This window comes from Alosa alosa, chromosome 15 (assembly GCF_017589495.1).
Source record: "Alosa alosa isolate M-15738 ecotype Scorff River chromosome 15, AALO_Geno_1.1, whole genome shotgun sequence".
Lineage (NCBI taxonomy): Eukaryota > Metazoa > Chordata > Actinopteri > Clupeiformes > Clupeidae > Alosa > Alosa alosa.
The window spans coordinates 16,652,870-16,674,982 of NC_063203.1; the positions used below are offsets into that span (position 1 = coordinate 16,652,870).

A 22,113-nucleotide genomic window follows, 5' to 3' on the forward strand; every position below is an offset into this window, starting at 1 on the left:
ACTTTATGGAAATGTTTGTCAGAGCTTTATATAATATAAAGCTGTCTGCAGAAGTTTTGGATAAACTAGAGATCAAGGGAATAACTTAATTGCTCTTCTGTAATACCGTGTGTTGATTGAAAAGATTATAGAGCTATCCAGATGAAATGTATCTGGCATATTCTGGTCAAGGTATCGAGGAATGCCACCACTTCATTAAATACTAGCTGACCATTATACAACCTCTTAGTTTACCTAATGTGACCAGGGGAGCATTATATATAAAATAACACACTCTAAAGGGACCTGAATTTCCAAATAAAATATTTGATAATTGGCAGTCAGAATCTTTGTTTCTTTTTTCCTTGATGTCTTCTACTTCTTTTTCTTCTTGCCCTTCTTGCCGTCTTTGCCCTTCTTTCCCTTCTTGTACTGGCCCAGTCCTCTGCGCACCATTGTGCCCCTCCACCATGACTGGATCTGAGAGGGAAAACATGCAAACGTGAGTACAAGTTAATTGGTAGTAACACAGGGTGGAGTAGTAATATAGTTATGATAAAAAAAAGATAACAATAAATAATGAAATAAACTTTTAGGGTAATAAGACCTCAGTAATAAATACAGTGATAAACTGACTGCTACAGCAAGAACAATCACTCGTCATCTGAATAGGTAAATAGTTAAATGAACAGATAACTTGAATTTCCCCTGGGGATCAATAAAGTATCTATCTAACTACTTATCCAGATGTGAAAAAGAGTTATCTTACATGCTATGGCAGACTCAAAGAGAGGAAAGGACTGGACAGGTGGCATGTTTACCTTGGTTGCCGCGAGACGTTCCATCTGTTGTTTCTCCAGCATCTTACGGAGGTTCTCCTTCTCAATCCTGTTCTCAATGACCACCTGCTCACTCTCCCGATACTAAAGAACACAGGCACGGTTGAACAATTACATCTGCTAACTCATCTGAACCTCAGCCACTCTCATTCTACATAGTATTTTAAAGTTATGGCTGGAAGGATCTCCTGTAATTAGCATGCTATAGAGAGTATGCAAAGACTCAACACATGATGCAACAAAACAGTTCAGAAAGTGACCATTGACAAAGAGTGCTGCTCAGTGTCTCAAAGGAGAATGCCTTGCAAGCCAAGTTTAAATTAGCTACTTAAAGTCGATTACAACCTAAATGTCACAATCACAAATCCCAGAGGTTTGAGCATGGACCTCAAACATTGCACAATGAGATGCTCTGGAGGTTAACGTGGCCATGCCATGCTCACCTTCTTCGCCAGATCCTGCAACTGAGCAAGGTTGCTGTATTTTGCATTCTTTAGAGTGTTAAGTTCCTGTTGCTTGTCCTCCATGTCTTTTTCATACCGTTCCATCCAGTACTCTAACTTTTCTCCCAGCCTCTGGAAATCACATCGAGTATTACTTAAATTAGAACCAAATAGCCACAAAATATTCACTAAATTCACATCTAACTATCTAATTCACAAACATCTCTGAAAAAGAAATGCTATTAGTGGCAGCCTAATACTTTTAAGGTTGCCATGTAGCCTCTTGCACTCACAGACAGGTTTTCTTTAAGGAAGATCTCCATCTCCATGTGAGCACGCCTCTCCATCTCCATTTTGTTCTGAAGGAGCTGCACACAGGAATCATTAGCTCATAGATAACATACTGGAAGATCACAAGTGGGCATGATTGTAAGCAGGGATGTAGTGGAGGCTAAACGCAAGTAAACACAGTTTATCCACCTCTGAAATTTTAGAAATAGAGTTTATCCACCTCTTGTTAGAGTTTATCCAACTCTCAAAAGAGTTTATTTACCAGGCAACTTTTAACATTCAAAAAGCACAGTGTATTATCCACATTCACAATATCTACACTCTAGGAACCATTTAATACCACTGACATTGTTATAAACATTGGACAATAACCTCCACCATTATCAAACATGTTCTGAAAAATCTAATACGGCACGGCACAGTCCACCTCACAGAATTCATACTTTACCCACCTCTTATTTTACCACTACATCGATGATTGTAAGACAACTACATTTTATGTCTGACATCCTGAAAAACAAACTGCAATGTTTTAGGCCCAAGATGTTTTCAGTCAGTAGCTATCATTAATAACTACATCTGTCCTAGTAGCACATACAAACACACACAAACTCACCTTTATGTCATCTTCCATCAATTTCTCCTGGTGTGTGTTGAGTTTTTGTCCTTGATAGACCAGTAACTCTGTGCTGTTTTTAACATACTTCCTCTCCAAGCTTGTCTTGACTTTCATCTCCTGCAGCTGGTCCTTAAGATGGGCCGTCATCTCCTCACGCCTCTATAGGAGGCACCAACAGAACTAAGGGGTGATGCACTGCTCCAAAAATCTCTGGCTTGTACTTAACTGTCAGACTCGGCACTAAAGAAAAAGTTGTGTTTGATCCCTCTCCTTCTGTACATGATCAGCTTGTTTATACTCTTACCATTATCTTACCATTAAAAAGGCTTGGCACATGTTACAACGCTATCATAACCATAAGCTGTGTTAGAAATGTTAATGCTTTTAATGTTTTAGCACATTTTGCTACCTGCAACTCCAGTGTTTTTTCCTTGCGGATGTCCTGAAGCTGTCTCTGCAAGGCTTTAGTCCGTCGTCTGCCCTCCTCCTCCCTACAAAACACCTGCACTGTCACTGCCATCTCCACATCCAATAGAATAACCTAACTGACCGAAATGTTTAAAAAGTCATGCATGTTATGTTTGTAGACTGAGCCCCTTTTTAACACTTTGTTTCTATTTTTATACAAAAGGATTCTCAGAAAGGTCCACAATGCTCATTGCGTCGACTCCTCACGCTCAAAGTGACCTTTTAGTGTTGAAGTCTGGTAGAGTGCATATGAAGTGTTCAGATGCAAAAACCTCTAAACGCCACCTCCATCAAAAAATTAGATAACGATGGTGAGTGAATGCTCTCCACACATAGTATATGTTAATCAAATCATTTAGCTTCAAAAACCCGCTTAATACCACTCTCTTCCTGGTCAGAAATATTGATTTGTAGGCAGAAACTTATAGAAGCCTGACAAAAAAAAAATGCTTATTTAAAAGAAAAGTGCTCAGACAGATTTAGAGGGTTTGGCATCTGAACTCTTCTCCTTTGTAAAAGATGGATCATTAGAGGGTCTGAGCCCAAAGTCTACGGGTTTTACGGGTTTTACCTTATTATGATATCCAACAGATGGGCTTTTTTCTTCTTTTCCTCTTCTACAGCCAATAATAAGCTTTCAATTGTTCCTTTTTCTTTTACCTCTGCCAACACATTTATGATCACCTCGGCTAAAAACTGCCTGTAGCACACATGATGGAAAAGTTATAACACATTTATGACAAACTAATGTGACTCATCGCCATGCATGAGTTAGACTATTCCATGTAGCATACCTGTCCCTCTGGACTTTAGCAAGGTTATCAGGTGATAGTGGATTTGTTTCCATGGTGCGGTCTAGTTCTTTGTGTGATTTGTGCAATTCTTGCACAGCCTCTGTTATAGCACCACCCTCAGCATGAATTTGACGAACTGTCTTCAAACTCTGCTCTGCTTCTCTATGTTGTGAAATGACTCCACTGATGTCTGCTCCCACCACCTAACATAAGAGCACAGAGATAATAAAAAAAATGTAAGGTTACATAAAATGCCTTTTACAATAGGCCTACTATATAGCATTAAATTGATTGACAATGCCTTTGTCATTGCAGAATTTTTTATTTATTTTTTAAAGGCGTTTGATGCAGCCTACCGAGTCAGCCTCTGGGCGACCATGGTAGGTATCAGGCATGATGTTTCCCAAAACTGCAAGCTTGTCTGCACAGTCCTGGAGAACTGTGCACACCCTGACGAGCTGTGCGCCTGAAATGTCCACAGACATCCTGCTGTTTCGCTGCAAATAGTTACATGTGGCATCAGTGATTTAACGTACTCGAGTGTCTGATTGAATACAAGGATACAACAAGGATACAAGGAAGTTTATTGTCACATGCATATAGTTACTGGAAGTAAGAAATGCAGTGAAATTATGTCTGGTGTCTATTTGTGCATTAATGGGGGTAAAGAGTGCAGTAGAAGAGGGGTTTAGTAGATTAAGTGGCAAGGGCTGCATAAAAAAGGTGGGGAGGATTGGGATTGGGTGGGGGCACCAACAGGAGCACCCAAGAGCAACAGGGGCAAGGAAAAACTCCCTTACCAAGGAAGAAACCTTGGGCAGATCCACGGCTCAAGGGGCTAACCCAACTGCCAGGGGTCTTGGTGTGTGTGTTGGGGGGATGGACAGGGGAGATGGGATAGTGTGCTGTGTATGTGGGGGAGAGGGCAGTGTGCAATATGTGTGTTGGGGAAGCTTCCTCATGAGACAATGTGCTGTGTATTGGGGGCAGTGTGCTGTAAGTATGTTGGGGATGTGTGTTGGAGAAGCTTCCTGATGAAATAATGTGCTGTGTATGTAGGGGGGGCAGGGACTTACTATTGCAAGCAGAGTACTGTATGTATGATATATGTGAGTGATGACAGTGAAGATGTGTGTGTGGGCGGGAGGGGAGTGGAGCAGTGACTGTGTGTGTGTGTGTGTGTGTGTGTGTGGCAGTGTGCTGTAAGTATGTTGGGGATGTGTGTTGGAGAAGCTTCCTGATGACACTGACAGTTACAATGATATAAAATATAGTCACAGAAATAGTATAATTACAATGCTTTTCAACAGCAGTTAAAACTATACAAATACTATACTATACAACGATGGTCCATACAAGCCAGTGGTTTGCTAGCGAGCTGCTACAATAGCCTACAGATTATGACTTATGTTGAAGAGTAATGTTACAGTAAAGACAGAGAAGAAGTTAGTTAGAAGTTAGTTACTTAATAAAGACAGAAAAGAATGATTATTTATAATACAATAAGTTGCTACATGCATTAATCAAAATCGCACGACAACTTTCAGAAACTGAGCTAGGATATAGCAAACCAAGACTCACCTGTCATCTGGTGTTGCAAAGTTGTCAACGGTTACTATGGTAGCAGATTTTCCGTGAGCTCAAGTAAAACCACTTGAATCTACACCAGTAGGATTTAACTAAATGCCCTTATACTCAATCGTTGTATTTCTACTATATCGCATTTTTATTCATAGATATATATATCTATGCTTTTTATCTAGAAAATTAACTAAATATATTTATCAACATACTATTTTAATCAGGCGGGCGTTAGGCCACCATCGATGTTAATTTCCCAGCATTCCTTTCGGACTTCCTTTTCCTCCATTTTTTCTTACAGTGCAGGTACGTGAAAGAAATAGAGATATATAAAGTGTATTTTTTAAAATTAAAACAGCATTATTTGTCTACAATAATTCCCACTACAAGTTAAGGAACAGTTACGGTTCATAGGTAAATTAATTTTCCCACCGATGTATCAGGGATGCCAGAGATTTTACGTGGATGCTGTTATGGCTAGTCTTGAAACCGAAGTTGTCCACACGAAGTAGTGTCGGAACTGTCGAAAGCAGAAATAACTCTAACTAGAAATGAATTGAGAACCAAGGTTTGGTCTTACCAGACAGTTTCGCTTCTTCGGCTCGGTTTGTGTCCCTGTTTATGCTCTCAATTATTCAGAAGATTGGAAGCAGGCTAAGATTCAACTGCTAACGTTACATGCCTAATGTTAGCTACCGCTGGCTAGTTAGTTAGCCAAACCAATAGACTAATAATGCCATGTTATATAATGGTTTGAGACACATAACGTTATATTTAGGCAGGTGATTCATTTGTGAGAGGGATCGAAGATTCTTGTCTGTGGCTCCTATGGAACTATTTGGCTGTAATCATTCATCCAATCTAACGTTAACTGTATTGTATATTATTTTCTGTCAGGTTTGCCAAGCCTGGACGAAAGTCAGTAACAATGCCTGGAAGGTGAGTATCTGACCTAATGAAACTTCCTTTAGTATTTATCTGGTGTTTTGGGCTGGAAGAATGGTGGGGGAGTTGACTGGCTCTCCAAATGCCACATGTTTGTCTTCAGAGTAGAACTCTACTTGTAATGCTATTTAATATTTGTTTTGTGATGTAGTGGTCTTATAGATTGCACCTTTAGAAGTACTAAACCTGGTTGGTTGTTTTAGCTGTACAGGTAGGATAACTGGATGTATTTGTTTATCCTGTAGACTGTGGAGTAAGGCCATCTTTACTGGCTACAAGCGTGGCCTGAGGAACCAGCGTGAGCATACGGCCCTTCTGAAGGTAGAGGGAGTTTACACACGCGACGAGGTAGATTTCTACCTGGGCAAACGCTGCGCATATGTCTACAAGGCCAAGAAGTAAGTTCCCTCCTGTCTCTTATGAGTAAAATGGTCAGCCTGGTCCTGTCTCAGGCATGCGACACTGATATGCAGATATCTTTTTATGTGTGGAGGTTGTGAATTGAAGGATGCTATGTTAGTGTTACCGATGTAGTGTAGGATAACTTTATGGCATGCACAGAATGTGTGAAACTATTCTTTATGTGCTTCGCTAGGTAAGATACTAACCTCTGCAAGATATTTGCTATTGTTTAAGCTGTTTCACATAGCGAGCATTTTCCATATGTTTGACAGTGTTTGATTGCTATCCAATTGTTGCTGTTTTCAGGAGCACAAAGACACCCGGTGGCAAACCCAACAAGACGAGGGTCATCTGGGGCAAGGTCACTCGTGCTCACGGGAGCAGTGGTATGGTGCGCGCCAAATTCAGCAGCAACCTTCCCGCAAAGGCAATTGGACACAGGGTGCGAGTGGTAAGTACTGGATGCTTCTCTTTCCTCATCCTCACATAGGTCTTGCCTTGTTGCTGTAGTGATGCACGGGATAAGGTTTTCTTTACCAACACTCACCCGATCCATGTGGAGATCGAATCAGATCTGCCGAAAGTATGCTTTAAATCTCGACTTGAATCCAATCCTACTGGCGAATTGCTAATTTTAACATAAGGCTAGATGATTGCATGGCCATGATGTTTTATTCTTCAAGATGATGCATACAAATAAAATTAAGTGCCATTTTTGTGTTAATGAGACAATCCAATGTAGTGTAGTCCGGATAATTCAATGTCAAGTGTTGTCTGAAACGTACATCAAACTAGCTAACTCAATTTAATGTTTCTGAGCTGAAACAACAAAATGGGCAACCCTCCCTCCGGTCTCTTCTGCCTCTTCCTCACAAGCTTTGTGCGCACACTCGCACATACACACGCATGAATACCATTCACATTTCTTACCTCTCAAGGGCTCAACATGGTTCTGCGTCACTCCTACGGCGTTGTGACCCTTTTATGGTTCTGCGTCGGGTTGCTTTGCATCGTTGTGCAATTCACCGCTAGAACGTCGGTGTCTCTTGTGTCTGCGCCGCTCCCCACCAAAATCATAGACTGTATGACCGAAACGGTACTCAGGATGGCAAACTCCATAAACTGTCGTGCTGAAATATTAATCTTATTTGTTTGGCCTTTTCTTGCTTAGATTTTGTAAATTATCGAGAAATAGACACAGTGAAATCCATTGGCCTAGTTACTGTAACCAGCAAATAAGTGAGGTTATTTACGAGGTGTCTGCCAGCCAGTTTAAGTTGTTAGCAAGCAAACTTAAGCACAATTGCCCACAAAGAACTGCTTGCTGGCAAAGTGCTAATTTCAAAACTTGCCAAAAAACTATTGCAAATGTATAAGAAAATTCGGCTGCCTATTATACTTTGCTACAGTTATATGCAAAATGAGATTTATTTACCCTATAGGCTATTGTATAAGGCTGTCGAGTCTGGAGAAGATGCATGGTAGGTTTTTATGGTGTGGTCGGCCAACACAAGTTATTGACAGCAGCCTAAAATGTGTGAAGGGACAGATGCTGCACCCTCAGGTGTGCATGTACGTTTGAAACGGAGAGGGGAAGAGGACGTGGGAATCCCAACCCAATACCCATCACATGTAGTTTGGACCACTGTTATCCAGCGATTTTGACCAGACCTTCCTGCAATCCGCAGTATTATCTGCACTCTTAACTGCACCCGTTTGACCCAGGGGTTATGGGTTGACCTGTGCATCACTAGTGGCCAGCTGTTGAAGTATTTCTTGGGAGTTTTAACCTTGGTAGCTCAGGGTACCATTCAAATCCCTTCAGACTCAGATCTCCATCTGTGGATTTGTATGAATCACTTAAAATACATTTTTACATCTTTGTCAGCAAATTATTTACCTTCAGTCATTTAGGTGTGTGTCTTTGTTTTTAGGTGTGTGTCTTTGTTTTTTTTTTTTGCTTCTGTCTGATTAATTTCTCCTTTTTCAAATGGAGTTTGAGAAATTCATTCATGTCTAACATGAAAAACTGTTACTTGTGGTGTTTTTAAGTGGTCATGACAAGTGTAAGATTGGGACCACTGTTGATCGTTTCCTATTTCTTCTGCCAGTAAGTGATGTTCAGGGTGAAGTAGATCCCTGGATCAATAAAAGACCACAAAGGTTTTCTCTAAAATGAATAATGGACAATCTTTGTGCATTTAATGCAAGGTAGCAGCTTGCCTAAAAACTTAAGTATTTTTATGGTATACATTTCTTACATTTTGTTGAAACACAAATCTAGCTTGGCATCTAGTAGAATAGGGATCGACCGATATGGTTTTTTCAGGGCCGATACCGATATCAATTATTACCAAAACAGGAGGCCGATAACCGATATGTAAAACCAATATGTCAGTTGTCAAAAAGGGGGGTAGGTAGTAAAGGTGATATGCTGCAAAAAATGAATTCAAAAGCATTTCATTATGCAAACTTTTCTTTCTTCGTTTGATACACAATTGTCTATCAACTAGCATCACTTGCAAGTGTAAATCATGTTAATCCAAGAGCTAAGTGATGGCACTTATTTTCATAGACTAGGCCTACACAATGGGCTATGTGCTTGTTAAGGGACCGGTCACAAAGAGGATGCTTTGCCATCGTGTGTGTGAGTGCACGGGAGAGGAAGAGGTGCATGCGTGATGGCGAGTGTTACGGTTGAATAGTTTAACAAAACAGTTTTAAAGTAGTTCTTAGGCTATTTAAGTATGCAATTTGTGTCCATGTGTAGACTACAAGCTACACTTTTGAGAGCCTAAAGCTCAGGACGTGATTTAGTTCAGGTCGGATTAAATTACGGCTGGCCCTGGGTGCATGTTGTCTTTTCTGACAGTCCGTTTCAAAAAGGAGCAATTACACTTTTTGACGTTCGCTATCGCATAATTTAGGACTTGTCTGTACTATGTCCGCCGTGATGTCCCGTTATTCACAATTAACGAACGAGGCGGAGGCAGAGAACTCTCGACACACAGCACCCGAGTTTGTAGGCTAACTAGTAAACAGTAACGTGCACCAATCAGGAATTCTCTAAATGAAGGAACTGGGTGCTTTACTTATTGATCCGGATCAAAGAGACAATAGCTTACAAAGTGGTGTTTTTGTAACTTCAGTGTAGATAATTGTGATTCATTGCAACTTCAGCAATGTAGGCTACCTTCCTTACCTTCGAAAAATAGCTCCGTACAGCTGAAGCCCAGTCTACAGTCTGCCTCAGTGAGAATCCTAAACTTTGTCAATTATTATAAAAATGCTAAATATCAGCCCTAATAATCGGCCTGGCCGATAATTGGTCGATCCCTATAGTAGAATGACAATGTATCAAAATGAATGATGAACTGTCTAAAAGAACCTGATAAAATCTTTAATAAAAAATAAAAAAATCATGCCAAAGGTTCAATTTATAGAAATTGATAGCCACTGAAGTATGGTTGTCTGTGTTTGTAATGGTTGAATAAGGTTCAATCTAAGATTAATAGATTAATTCTAATGGGAAACACCTGAGTAAATGGCAAGAAATGAGTTTGTGATTAAACCCATTTCCACCAACCTTAGTCACATTCTACTTGAAGCATTTGGCGATTTTGAGAATTCCAAACGTTGCAAGTCAGAATTTCTAGTTTGTGGTCAAACTAGGCGTTAAGAAGCAGGCTACAAACCGAGCAACTGAGGATGTGTGCTCATTATGCAGACATGCAGTGCCTGTAATTTTATTTTAACATACACATTACTTCAGCTATTCCCTTCAGTACCAAAGGGTTTCTGCTGACTCTAGGTCTAGGAATCTCGTGTTATATTGCTCAATTCAGTCACTTATAAGATGCTTGCACAAGCTTAAACTATGGGGAAGTTAGTCTCCTACATATAGGCCTACATTTGTCGTACAAGACACTGGGTAACATTGGAAATGCTAATGTTTAGCAGCTGGACTGAAATGTCATGCTTGCTTCTGCCGGATTAGCCGAATGTTCTGCTCTGTTTGCAGTCAGGTTCATTTTGTCTTAACGTCTCGTGTAGATTGAATAGTTTTTCACATCCCAGCAAGTGCAATAATTTTTTTCTAACATGAAACAAACTTTGACCGATTGTTTACTTTAGGAAAGTTTGTGCTGCAATAACTGAGATTATTTGTGCCCAAGTCTCCTTTTCCCCCTCACAGCCTCAGAATCACTCATTGATTAGAATTACACATCAGTTCTGGGCACTGGCGATGTCTGTAATGCATTTAGTGATCTACCACAATGCACCCTCTCGGGAATGGTCTTTCAAGTTTTGTGGAATCAACCCTTTAGACAGTTGTCTGATCCTCAAACACTCCTGTTACATTTGTTTACTTGACAAACTATTTTCAGTAACTCCTCATGATAAAATCCTGCCTGTGTTGCTATTATTGACCTTGATTCTCCAGGGTCTTATTGACTTATTGACCTGTTTTTGCTGCCTTCTGCTTGTAGCACTTAACTGTGTCACTGGAAATGAACACTGCACTAACTGCTCTCTTTCTCTTTGTTTTTTTGTCTTTCAGATGCTCTATCCATCCCGTGTGTAATGTGCTGTTGTGTACATACAATAAACAAACTTGGTCCAAATCCTGTGTATCGTCCTCTTTTCTCTCTCTGGTGCTGCATAACAACATATAATTCTGGTGTTGTGATGTTTACCAGTGACATCACAGATGCATGCTTATAATAAAAGGCCTTTGCCCAGTCCCAGATGAACTGTACTGACAACTGTCTTCAGAGCCACAATCTACTGGTTGAATTGCATATCCTGGCAAACCATAAAATCAGTTACTGTACAGAAACATTGGTGGCTCTGTAGAGGTCATGATCTACATGTTTGGTGTGCTTTGTGTCTCTCTGCACTAATAAACCTAGTCCTAGACTAATTGCTTTTTTCCCCTTGGCAGTATTTTGTAATGCATTTGTGTGAAATTGGCCCTGCAGGTGAGAACACCAGTAAAAGCCGCATTGGGTTAAATTATTTATCTAGAACTTTTTTTTAAGTAATAGTGCCTAAATATTGCTTCTGTTATTGAATATAACGGTTTTATTATTACACTAGCTCATCTGGCCCTGTGGTGCTATTCTCTAGTCATCATGAGTAATATTCTTGCGTAAGAACTCGTAGACCCACGACTTGGTGATGCATGAAGGCGGGACACGCTTCGACCTTCGACAACGCGTGATGAAGTGGAGAGCTATGTGGAAAAATACTACCAACCGCTGTCTAAGGAGAAACTGCAGTCTTCACCGGTCACATGCGCGTCATGTAAAATGCATCACCCAAAATGACTTCCCATAGACTGTAAAAAATGGCTTGTCCCTCAGATCCTAGCATCATTAACCTCACTGATAAGTGAGTAATTGAGATACTCTAAAGTTCATATTTATAAAGCAGACGGGGATTATTTGTTAAGGACTTGTGAGGGACTTGCAGCTACTCAGTGGAACAGTAAAACATTTTATCCTCATTTCAGCCTACACGGCGATGTCAAATGAAACATTTGGCTAAAATTAAGAATATTCCTTCAACATTTGGTGTTACTGATCAGATTGTCGTACCTTGAACGCGCATCAGAAGGACCTCCCATTTGCTGCGATCCTGCGTATCTTGTGGAGAGCTTATGGGTATTGCAGTCTTGTTTTGACGGTACAGTGCTGGTGACGTCTACAATCAGTTGAACTTGAACTACATTTCCCATGTAAGCACGGGCTTTAGGTCCCTCAAAGGACTGCTTTATAAAGAAGTTGTTTTTCCTCGGTGCCCGTTCTGGATCTGTTGGATGACCAAGCGGGGACGCAGGTAACTGTTGCTAGGGAGGAGAAATGTTATTTGTTTCAAAATGTTTATATATTTACATTTCAATTCTGCAATCGTATGACCCAACACATCAGCTCTCGGTTAAGAGTGATGTAATGACATTTTATAGGTCTATTTTGTCACAGAGAGCATTGCCTTAAACATTGCTGTATTATGTGCATAAGACAAGGCATCAAAACCATATCTTTCACCAGTCATGATGGGCCGCTGGATGCTACTTTGTGTTATCATTGTTTTCCTTGAACAAGAACAGTTAGCGTGGATGTTGAATTTAAGCTGTAAGTGTGGTGTCATGTTTTGCTCCAAGCATTTCGCGAAGGTAAAATTCTAAAGATTTAGCCTAGGCTAGCGCAGGCTATAACCTAGGTTTATGCTTTGTAACCAACTTGAAGAGTGAGCATAATCTGACTAATCTTTGGCATTTTACTGACTAATCTTTGGCAATTTACTCGGCTAATGATACCATCCCAACAAAATCTGTTATGAAATCTTAATGTTAAATGTGCCAGAAGTTGAACGATTGAACGTATTGTCTAGTGCCCCTTAATTTTGTTTGTTATTAGATAGAATTGCATTGTCCAAATGTCAATCTATGGGAAAAGAATGCTTTGCCTATGTGTTGAATTGGTTCTTTTATGTGCCTACAAAATGTTCTGAGACGCACGAGTCGTTGTCGCAAACCTGGCCTGACCAAACCTGGTAAAATATGTTGTTGTTGATCGGGGAAGCCATTGTTTTCATTGATAATCCGTGTGTTTTATCAACTGCACTCATTGACATATTTTTTTCTCTCACAAAATTCGCGCCTGTGCTCGGTTCATTTGCTTTGATACAGATATTAACTGAACTGAATTTGGCTACTACCCTGATTTTGTTTAGATAATCTACTTCCGGAACGCTGTGTACGAATAGTCTACTTACCTCTCGATTGAATATGGAAAAACAGTCTCTTGGTGATGTCGGAATAGTAGGCTATAATGAAAAAGATTCCCAGACACAAGCATTTGGCTACACGCATCCCGTCGACGCAGAACAAATAATGTGTCGTAGCTTGTGTTGAGAGTCTTGTCATAGTAAGGAAAGTAGTTTTTTCTGTAATTGCCTAGGTCTATCCTAAAGACATAATACACAGCATCATTGCACTTTAGGGTCTCCTTCAGGTATCATGAGATTTGGAATATTTTCCTTTTTCAGACTAAATTGGCGTAAGATCATGGGCCAGAAGGTTTCTGTCTGTGAGCACCGGATTTTTATTGTTGTAATCTTTGTCTAATAGCCCATTTCAGCTGACATGAAATTGAACTAATATCCCATATCCAAATCGTTTTCAAATGGAGATAAAAGGCAGTCATTAATGACAATGAACTGGAAAAAACAACCAACCTATTCAAGTACAATGACAACTGTTTTTAGCAAGTTATGTTTTCCATAACAACCCATCCAGTGTTGTGGGCTACACAGTGCCAGCTTTGTGAATTGCTCGACTGACTCGTCTTTCTCTCTGATCGTGACAGTGACAAACAAAGCATTCTGAACGCAACAAAGCCACTCAGCGCTCCTATGTTGGTGAAAAAAGATGAAAGAACATGATTTAGGAAAGGACTACCTGGCACCTGGCCCTGCGTATCGGGCTGTACTGTCCAGAGAGACCTTGCCTGGCTCAGAAATTGATCCATATCAGCGCTCTAAGGTTCAGGTGAGTCTGCCAGGTTTTACTGATGTGTTTGTGTTCTTGTTGATGTGTTCTTCATTAGTGCCTGTTACAGTAGCCTGCTACCTTTCCTGATATTTTACTTCCTCTAGGCTGCATGAAGGAAAAAGTAATCAGTTCTTATTGCTGTTGGTAATTGACATATTGTGTTATTTCAAAGTTTTAAACCAGTACCGCAAATGTAATGACTTTTCTTTTGTAATTACTGATGGGTAATGTCATGATTCAATGCATCCATTCTTGTGCAGCATTCACATGGGCTCACCAGAAGACAATTGATTTGGGTGACAGCCATGCGCAATCCCACCTCACGTGTTTGGCTTAATTGGTTACAGACTTCACTTCTTAATGCAGCCGGCGTTCTGTCTCAGCCCCATGTGTTTGGCTGTCAGTCCTTAAGACTTCCGAGAATGGCTGTGGGAAGGCTTGGTGGTAGTGGGTGGTGGGTTGGAGAGAGGGAGCAGAGGAAATAAAGTTGAAAAAAAGAGAAAATGGCTTAGTCAGTGTGCTGTCAGAGTGGCATTCTCCTCACACTGATTGCATTGGATTTGCTTTACTCCAAGTTGGGGAGGTGTGAGTGAGTCATGTACAAAATGCTTACTTTGGACCCATGTGTGTTGTTTGTCATAGACATACAGCAAGAGTAGGTTATTTTGCTCAGAGTAAAAGGGTGTTGAATGGTGCCTGATTTCAGCATATTGGTTTTTGTATGGATGCTGAACCAAGAGCTGCATGTCACTTTACGTCATACACTTATGCTGAGAGACTGTCTGACAAGCACACATGCGGATGACGGGCCCATTGGACAGGACTTCAAAAAACACAATGGAGCAACAGCTGCTGTTGGACAGAGTGCTATACCCCGTTTGTTATTCCTGTGCACTTTAGTTCTCTCTCTTTCTGTCTCTCTATCTCCATCTCCCTCTCCCTCACTCTCGTTCTCTCTCCTTACTCTGTCCGCATTTGATCAGCAGGTTATGAGAGAAACGGCTTCTTTCCTCTCCTTTCCCTTTTGCTGTCTTTCTCAGTAAGAGGAAAATAGCCATCTTTCTTAGCCTCATTTGTATTGTTCCTAGTGTTCTGTTGTTCTATTTCTGTGCAGTCCAGCATATCTTTCCTGTCTCTCCTCAGCCTCTTCCTCTTTGCAATCCATTTAGAGATCCCTCCTGCAAGCTGCTGGGGTCTGATTGGTTGTTCACTCACAGACCCCCTGCGTACTTCGGCCTGGCTTGTATTGTTTATGTAATGTTGAGCCCTCCCACCTCCCATCCTTCAGTGTCAGTGGGAGCCAATAGGGTGGCTCGCTTCCGGTGATGCACCAAGGCGCTCTGGGCCTGTGATTGGCCAGATGGCCCTGAATGGCTGTACAGCTCAGTGTTTGTGCAACGTGAGCGCACATGAGAAACGTGAAGCTGGGGCCCACTGACTGAAGGGGAGGGGGGCTGCTTGGCTGGCACGTGCCAGGCAGCACTGCAGAGATACAGAGAGAGTGAGAGTAGCATCTTCGGCAGCATGCCACATTTTAAGCACAGATGCTGAAACATTTAAGTAGGTCATTTGCCTTGTGTTTTTTGAGTGAGCGTGAAGAACATTGGCAGGGCATTGTTACACCATAGCCTTGCATGATATCATCACCACGAAAGTGATCTCAAGGACAGAGATGATGAGGGGATCTTATTTCCTAGTTTTTAATTTGTAATCTCTGATGTTGTTGCCGTCCGCCTCTGAAGGTCATCAGTGTCCGTGGCACCCCAAGTCTTCATCCCCTCTCCCTTATCTGATTTCATAACTAAAGCTTACTTCACTGGCAGCTCCCTGGGCCCAGGTTTGGCAAGACGGGTTATTTCCCTGCTGTCAGTCCAAATAAGTTCCTCATTTTTCCTTGACTTCTCCGAAGACCTCTGTGTGTTGTGGCCAGGAAGTTTTCATGAGGATATTGGTAAACAGGTGCCGACTTGTGACGGATGTTCAAACATTTCAAAAATTCCAATAGTTTGGGGTTTTCTTTTTTTTCCGGCACATACTTAACAAACCAGTTGAGCCAGCTCAACTTCACAGAATTAGTTAAAAAGAAACATTAAGTTGAATATTTAGATGGTAACCAAGCCTTACGTGCAAAAAGTAAGTTATAAGAAAATGTAATTAAGTGGCAATCTAAACAGTGCAGATAGTAACACCGCTGTAGACAGTAAGTAGGGGTGGTTGTTCCAATCATACGCAATGTGTACACTTTTCAATTGTGAAATGTTGTTGTGAAGTGTTAACTAACATTTTTGTCTTGTGTAGCTATTGGATGTGTGTGGTTTTGAGATACTTTTGCATTGAGAAAGTCTCTGACTTAGTTTGAATGGTGTTGAGGATAAAATGGCATGATGCTGTCCACCACTCCACTTTGCTAAACCTTGCTTCACACATGTGGACCAGCTGGCTGTCTTATGTGATGGGATATCTACATTAAGTACAGGCAGTAGTAATTAAATATGCTTAAACTTATTTTTAAGCTGTTATGCAACACAGAGGCTTAACTCGATTTTTATATGAGAAGAAATTTGCATCTTAATGGAAAAAAAAAGCTCACTATGTATGCACTTAGCATTGTGAGTGCCAGTGCTCAGCGTGGTTGGTGCTGTTGGCTAAGGATGCCTGAATCCCTGAGACCGAGGTTAAGTCCTCCAGCAGAGAGAGGTCGGCTCTCTCCTCGCTGTTCCAGAACGCGGTGTTCCCGCCACACAAGTAATCCTCCGGGCGTTTTTATTCTGCCTCTGCGGGTTTTTAAACGTGTTGGAGGCTGTGGCCCCCTCGGCTCTGCATGCACACACGCATGCATGCATACAGAGTAGCGACACACACACACACACACACACACACACGTGCTGATGCCCTTTGCAAGCATGTCCATGTGCTGCATGGACACACACATACACATACATGTGCACAGACAAGCGCATTAGTCTGAACACAGCAGTAGCGTCAGCAACAGTCTGTGTGTGTGTCACCCTCAGCTGGATGAAATTAAAGTGCTATTGTCATTGCTTAATATGAACCATTGTTTCACTCTGTGATTGTGTGTGTGCGAGCGAGAGAGGGTGGAAAGTGTGTGTGTGCGCGCGTGTGGTCCTCAATGCAAACTTTGGTGTGCAGACTCTAGGAACTCATGTCATGTCCAGACAACTGATTTGAACCTTGAAAAAAGAGAAAGTGTGTGTGTGTGTGTGTGTGTGTGTGTGTGTGTGTGTGTGTGTGTGTGTCTGTGTCTTGGTGTCTTGTTTGTTCTTCCCCTCACGAGTGCCTGCACGAGACTGGCCTCCCCTTTGATTGCACTCCTTTAGGCAAACTGTGAGTCTTTTGCATCTCCATGTCATATGACCATGGTGTGTCACACATTTGGCCTCCGAGAGGTCCCCCCCATGTCGTCGTGTCTCTCAACAGAAAAGCAAGCACTGAGCAGCACCATTCTTGCACACATTCTGTGTTTTACATTTCCTTTCTTCCTGTCACAATGAATGGACTATGAATATTTGCTTAATACAAATTACACTGTAAGAAGTAGTTAGTTAGTTACTATCTTTCTTTACCTGATTTCTATCTGTATTTTTTTCCCCCTCCTCTTTTCTCCTTCTCTCTTTGTCAGGATGCCCTGGAGACTGCAGCACGTGCGGAGGGGGGCTTGCCCCTGGAGATGGCCGTCTCACCCCACAGTAAGGAGCTGGAGGAGGACGCTGGGCGCAGCAAGTACCACCACAGCGTCAGCATGCTCAAGCCTTTCCGCTCCACCAGCAAGTGAGTCTCTCAGCAGTCATCACCCTCTACCCTCAACCAGGACACACACACACACACACACACACAGATAGACAGACTCCCGCAGACACACACACACTCTCACACACACAGACAGACAGACAGATGTTTACTGCTCACACCAGCTGCAGGACATTGTGGCGAGGCCTCTTTGATGATACAGTTTCACTGCAGTTCATGGTAAGAGTTTAGACGAGGCCTGTAAAACCACTGTGGAGGCCTTTAGTGGAGGATGATCCAAATATGTGTGTGCCTTAGGGAGACAAACAATAAATAGCTCAAGGTTGTTTTAGTCTTTGATTTAACATGTTTTTTCATTTTGTTTCCCATCCTCTCTTTCTTCTTTCCTTCTCTTTTATTCCCTTTCTTTCTTTCTTTTTCTTTTTTTTATTCTCTCTCTCTCTCTCTCTCTCTCTCCCTGTCTGCTGCAGGCATGAGCACCCAGTGGATAACGCTGGCCTCTTTTCCTTCATGACGTTTAATTGGCTGACGCCACTGGCTGTCTGTGCCCACAAGAAGGGCCAGCTCTTCCTGGAGGATGTCTGGCCCGTGTCACAGTGGGAGAGCTGTGAGGCCAACCGCCACAGGTCTGTCTGTGTGTGTGTGTGTGTGTATGTGTGTGTGTGTGTGGTGTAACATTAACATCCTCATTTGGAGAAATGCCATTATAACCAGTTAAAACAAGACAAAATCAGATTACCTAGTATGTGAAGGAATCTTATCATCTGTGTTCTATGGGTTGGATTTAATATGAACAGTCTTTTTAAACAGAACTCAACTCTGTTTAGCTGTTGTTTACATAGTGCTGATGTAGAAGAATTCTTCTGTTCAGACCATTGAGGCTGACTGAGGACACATCGACTAGGACTCACTGATGAGTTAATGAAGCTCAAATTAGATCAGACGAGACGAACGACATCATGACGCTTAATGGAGTTCAATCAAGATCAGATGATATGAAGTAGCCTATATATATGTTCAGATTGAGGTTACTATTATTAGAAATACTTCACTCTAGCTCAGGGGTGGGCAAACTGTGGCCCGCGGGCCGGATCCGCCAAGCACTTTCATCCGGCCCGCCGAGCATTTCATTTGGTTATCAGGCTGCTCGCTATTTTTTTTTTTCCTGCGATAGTTGGTTAGCTTTACTGCAAACTGCTTTTCACTCTCCTTAGAGAACGTTTACAATGTCAATGTCAAAACATCATGTTAAATAGAGATAACATCATGTTAAACTAAGTTAACTCTTAGTTATCTCCTTTGCAGCAGATCTAACGTGAACATTATGCGATCCATTTAATTGGGAACGCGTCTGCACTCACGAGAGGGAGAGAGAGCCGCAGGTTCTGGCTTGTCATTGTTGATAAGGGATATGTGCTTCTTATAAGAAACTTTTAAAAGGAAATCATGAAGGCAACAGTAGTTCCAACTACTGACCATTTAAAAACTGTGAGAGGGCCCAGCCGTAGGTACAGCACTAGCCATAGCGGAGCAGGCAGAAGATAATTGAGAAATAAACGTGAATTAAAGCGACTGTCTTAAAGCGACAGTGCACAATTTATACATTGTTAAACAGCATAAAATTTAAAACAAATACTTTGCATACTAAATTATAGGCTATAAAAAAATATTTTTTTTTATGTGTGTGTGGGGGCTCTAGCTTATGTGTGTTTTTACCCCTAATGTTGTTAGTCTGATGCCACCAGCACACATTCACCCAGTAGAGGTGTGTGTGTGTGTGTGTGTGTGTGGGGGGTGTAAGGGTTAATTAGCATTGATCCATATCACATTGGAAGTAATAAGTGGATAAGTGCAGTATGTAGCCTGCGTCATTAGCAGTGAACTCAGAACAGTGTGGAATTGAGGGAGTAAGTCCGATATGTTGAATCAGTTGGGTGACGCATGATCCATTTCTCCTCTTCCAACAGCCCACTACGTTCTCTTCTCCTTCCGCGTCATTTCTAATTAAACATTCTTAATATTATCTGATCTCTTTCACAACAGCCATATTGTCCTTGTCAGATCTGAAAAATAAAGCAACTGTTTTTTTCATAATCTAAATCACTCCCACACACAGCTTGTTGACTGTCTGTACAAATGCTCTTGTTGTAGCACACTTCTGTCATTTTTATACCACAGTCAGTAGAGTATAGATACAGCCTAGTAGGGATGTATAGATGTGATATAACTGTGCAAGTGGCAAAGGTGTGTCTGTTTATGTGGGTGTCATAACTGTGTGTGTGTGTGTGTGTTTGTGTGTTTTGCGTGAGTGGGCGTGATAAATGCCATACATGTGTGCCGTTAAATATGTTGACCATTTCCTCTATGTGTGTGTGTGTGTGTGCGTGCGTAGGCTGACTGCTCTGTGGGAAGAAGAGTGTGAGGCGCGTGGGGACCAGGCCTCCCTGCGGCGTGTGGTCTGGCACTTCTGCCGCACCCGGCTGCTGCTGTCCATCCTCTGCCTCATGGTCACCCAGGTGGCTGGCTTCAGCGGCCCAGTAAGTAACACCATCTCAGTGTCCTCTCTCTCTCTCTCTCTCTCTCTCTCTCTCTCTCTCTCTCTCTCTCTCTCTCTCTCTCTCTCTCTCTCTCTCTCTCTCTCTCTCACAGTCTCTCTCTCTCTCACAGTCTCTCTCATTCACCTTCACGTAGCTGGGAAAGGGTGTGTGCCTTTGTATGTGTGCACCCATCCAGCCTCTCCTGCCCCCCCCCCCCCCCCTTCCTCACCTCCACCTCCACCTCCGAGCGTCCAGCTGAAGTGTGTAGGTAAGTCTGATGGGGCAGGGAGGCGTTGTACGCCACTCTTCTCTTACCCTCTTACCCAGCATGCATTGCGGCCAGCACAGCTCTGTTACAGCGTAATCCATGAAAGGCCCTTGCTTATAATTACCAATGTGCTGCTGGTCAGTATGTGTGTCTTTCTGAGGGCAACAGAAGGAGTGGTGATGTGTTTATCAGTGGGATGCCATTGTGTTGCCTAAATCAGGACCTTATCAGTGCCTTACAAATTAACGAGATGTCACCACCTTATGTAGGCATAGTTTTCTATGTTCAGTAAGTTTGAACCGCTTAATGTTGGCGCACTTATTTTATAAGCAGTGGACTTTCAGCCCATGGGAACTGGACCTGATTTTGAAGATTCTTTAGGGTAGCCTACTCGATTTAGCATTGTTTCCTTAGTCAGGCACAGTCAACTCCAGAGATGAACATCACCAGTAGTTCATAAGTCCCAATGGCACACCGACATCTCAACAAGCCCAACGCTCTACACTGGGGTTGCCTGTTCCTGTTCTAAACAGTGCGGTGGAGCTGAGTTTGGCCTAATGCCCTGCCCATGCACCGCTGACGGACCAGCGCCCTCTAGAGGCGTGTCACATGTAGTTGTGATCACAGTAGTCCTGAATCCCCGGTAGGTCAGCGCTGCGCTCTCCTTACCCTGCATTCAAATATTTGCATGCGTGCAAATGAGAGATGTAAATTTGCATGGGCTAGTGACAGTCTGCATAGTACAAGTTGGAATCTCTGCTGGATAAGGCTTCTGCCGTCAAGATTTTTTTTTCTGCCCCTGTTGCCACGCGGCCTTATCAGACAGACTTCTCTCCTCTCTGCGTTCTATCTTTGTTTGTTCTTCTGTGTCGTCTTTCTGACACAACTTTTTTTTTTTTGTTCTGTTGTTTTTGATCTATACAGTCCATTATCAGTCTGACCATGCATTATCAGACCGTGATCTTGTGTTTCTCAATTCGTTGAAAGTCGTATGGTCACTATTATCCCTGTCTGCGTTAAGTGGACAGGGAGGACAGGTTTTAACCCAGCAGCTTTTTTCCAAGGAGAGCTTCTGTCACTGTCCCTCCCTGGGTTGAGCAGCGAGCTTCTACTGTCCCAAGCCCCCTCCCTACTTATGAAAAGACTTTTATTTTGAAACTTCTACTTTGGCTGCTCCTCAGCCTCCTTTATACCAAAGGCATTTCTGTCTTGTGTTGCTGTGCTTATATTAACCGATAACCTTGCAGCTTTTACGGGCTTTGTATATCTAATGCATTTATGCACCTTTTTACTGCCTTTATGATTAAGTAATGTGGGGAAGAGGGTGTTGGGGGGTGCCAGTTTGGGCGTCTGCAGGGGACCAGAGTTCTCTGCTGGCCCAAGGGAGAGACGTGTGACAGAGGCTGTTCTTTAGACTCCACAGGGTGTCCGTTTTACCTGCGGAGAGCAATAGAACGCGAGACGGGCCCCAGAGCCTTCCAACAGCGCACAAAAAAAATATGCCTGTGAGGTAAGGGCACGTTTCATACGCAGGGCTGGATCAAGACTTCTTCTCTTTCTGCTCTTTTTTTTCTTTCTTCTCTTTCTCTTTCTCCTCTCTTCTCTCTCTCTTTCTCAA

At 42.2% G+C, this 22,113-nt stretch overlaps 3 protein-coding genes across 6 annotated transcripts in view; 2 read left to right on the forward strand and 1 right to left on the reverse strand.

Annotated features, from left to right (window-relative positions):
- Positions 1-35: 35 nt before the first annotated feature.
- Positions 36-12,054, reverse strand: iqcg (IQ motif containing G). 2 transcript variants are annotated; one of them, XM_048264132.1, is made up of 10 exons: positions 11,962-12,054; positions 3,790-3,930; positions 3,434-3,636; positions 3,211-3,339; positions 2,581-2,662; positions 2,169-2,330; positions 1,555-1,629; positions 1,262-1,393; positions 801-902; positions 36-459 (listed from the first exon to the last, which is right to left on the reverse strand). In XM_048264132.1, the coding sequence occupies exons 2-10, from the start codon at positions 3,916-3,918 to the stop codon at positions 355-357; spliced, it is 1,119 nt and encodes a 372-aa protein (XP_048120089.1). In that variant the 5' UTR covers positions 3,919-3,930; positions 11,962-12,054; the 3' UTR covers positions 36-354. The 2 variants fall into 2 exon arrangements, with proteins under 2 accessions (XP_048120089.1, XP_048120088.1); XM_048264131.1 differs by lacking the exon at positions 11,962-12,054 and adding an exon at positions 5,015-5,179.
- rpl35a (ribosomal protein L35a) lies at positions 5,259-10,986 on the forward strand. 2 transcript variants are annotated; one of them, XM_048264133.1, is made up of 5 exons: positions 5,259-5,320; positions 5,912-5,953; positions 6,205-6,357; positions 6,668-6,812; positions 10,923-10,986. In XM_048264133.1, exons 2-5 carry the CDS (start codon positions 5,943-5,945, stop codon positions 10,944-10,946), a joined length of 333 nt encoding a protein of 110 aa, XP_048120090.1. In that variant the 5' UTR covers positions 5,259-5,320; positions 5,912-5,942; the 3' UTR covers positions 10,947-10,986. The 2 variants fall into 2 exon arrangements, with proteins under 2 accessions (XP_048120090.1, XP_048120091.1); XM_048264134.1 differs by lacking the exon at positions 5,259-5,320 and adding an exon at positions 5,404-5,428.
- Positions 12,055-12,129: 75 nt separating the features above from the next.
- The window catches only part of abcc5 (ATP-binding cassette, sub-family C (CFTR/MRP), member 5), a 28,475-nt gene continuing 18,491 nt past the window's right edge, over positions 12,130-22,113 (forward strand). Inside the window, exons 1-5 of one of the 2 annotated variants that reach the window (XM_048264116.1) lie at positions 12,130-12,202; positions 13,735-13,916; positions 17,563-17,711; positions 18,161-18,316; positions 20,083-20,227. In XM_048264116.1, coding sequence (XP_048120073.1) covers positions 13,797-13,916; positions 17,563-17,711; positions 18,161-18,316; positions 20,083-20,227 — 570 coding nt within the window. In that variant the 5' untranslated portion in view covers positions 12,130-12,202; positions 13,735-13,796. Of the gene's footprint in view, positions 12,203-12,367; positions 12,499-13,734; positions 13,917-17,562; positions 17,712-18,160; positions 18,317-20,082; positions 20,228-22,113 lie in introns of those variants that run through there. The other variant, XM_048264117.1, reaches the window with a different exon arrangement.

Coding starts and splice junctions, on each gene's coding strand:
- rpl35a (XM_048264133.1), top strand. Junction 6,358..6,667: donor TATGTCTACAAGGCCAAGAA/GTAAGTTCCCTC, acceptor TGCTGTTTTCAG/GAGCACAAAGACACCCGGTG. Junction 6,813..10,922: donor TTGGACACAGGGTGCGAGTG/GTAAGTACTGGA, acceptor TTTGTCTTTCAG/ATGCTCTATCCATCCCGTGT.
- iqcg (XM_048264132.1), bottom strand. CDS start 3,918: ATGTCTGTGGACATTTCAGGCGCACAGCTCGTCAGGGTGTGCACAGTT. Junction 1,394..1,554: donor TCCTTAAAGAAAACCTGTCT/GTGAGTGCAAGA, acceptor TGTGATTTCCAG/AGGCTGGGAGAAAAGTTAGA. Junction 903..1,261: donor TGCAGGATCTGGCGAAGAAG/GTGAGCATGGCA, acceptor TGTGTTCTTTAG/TATCGGGAGAGTGAGCAGGT.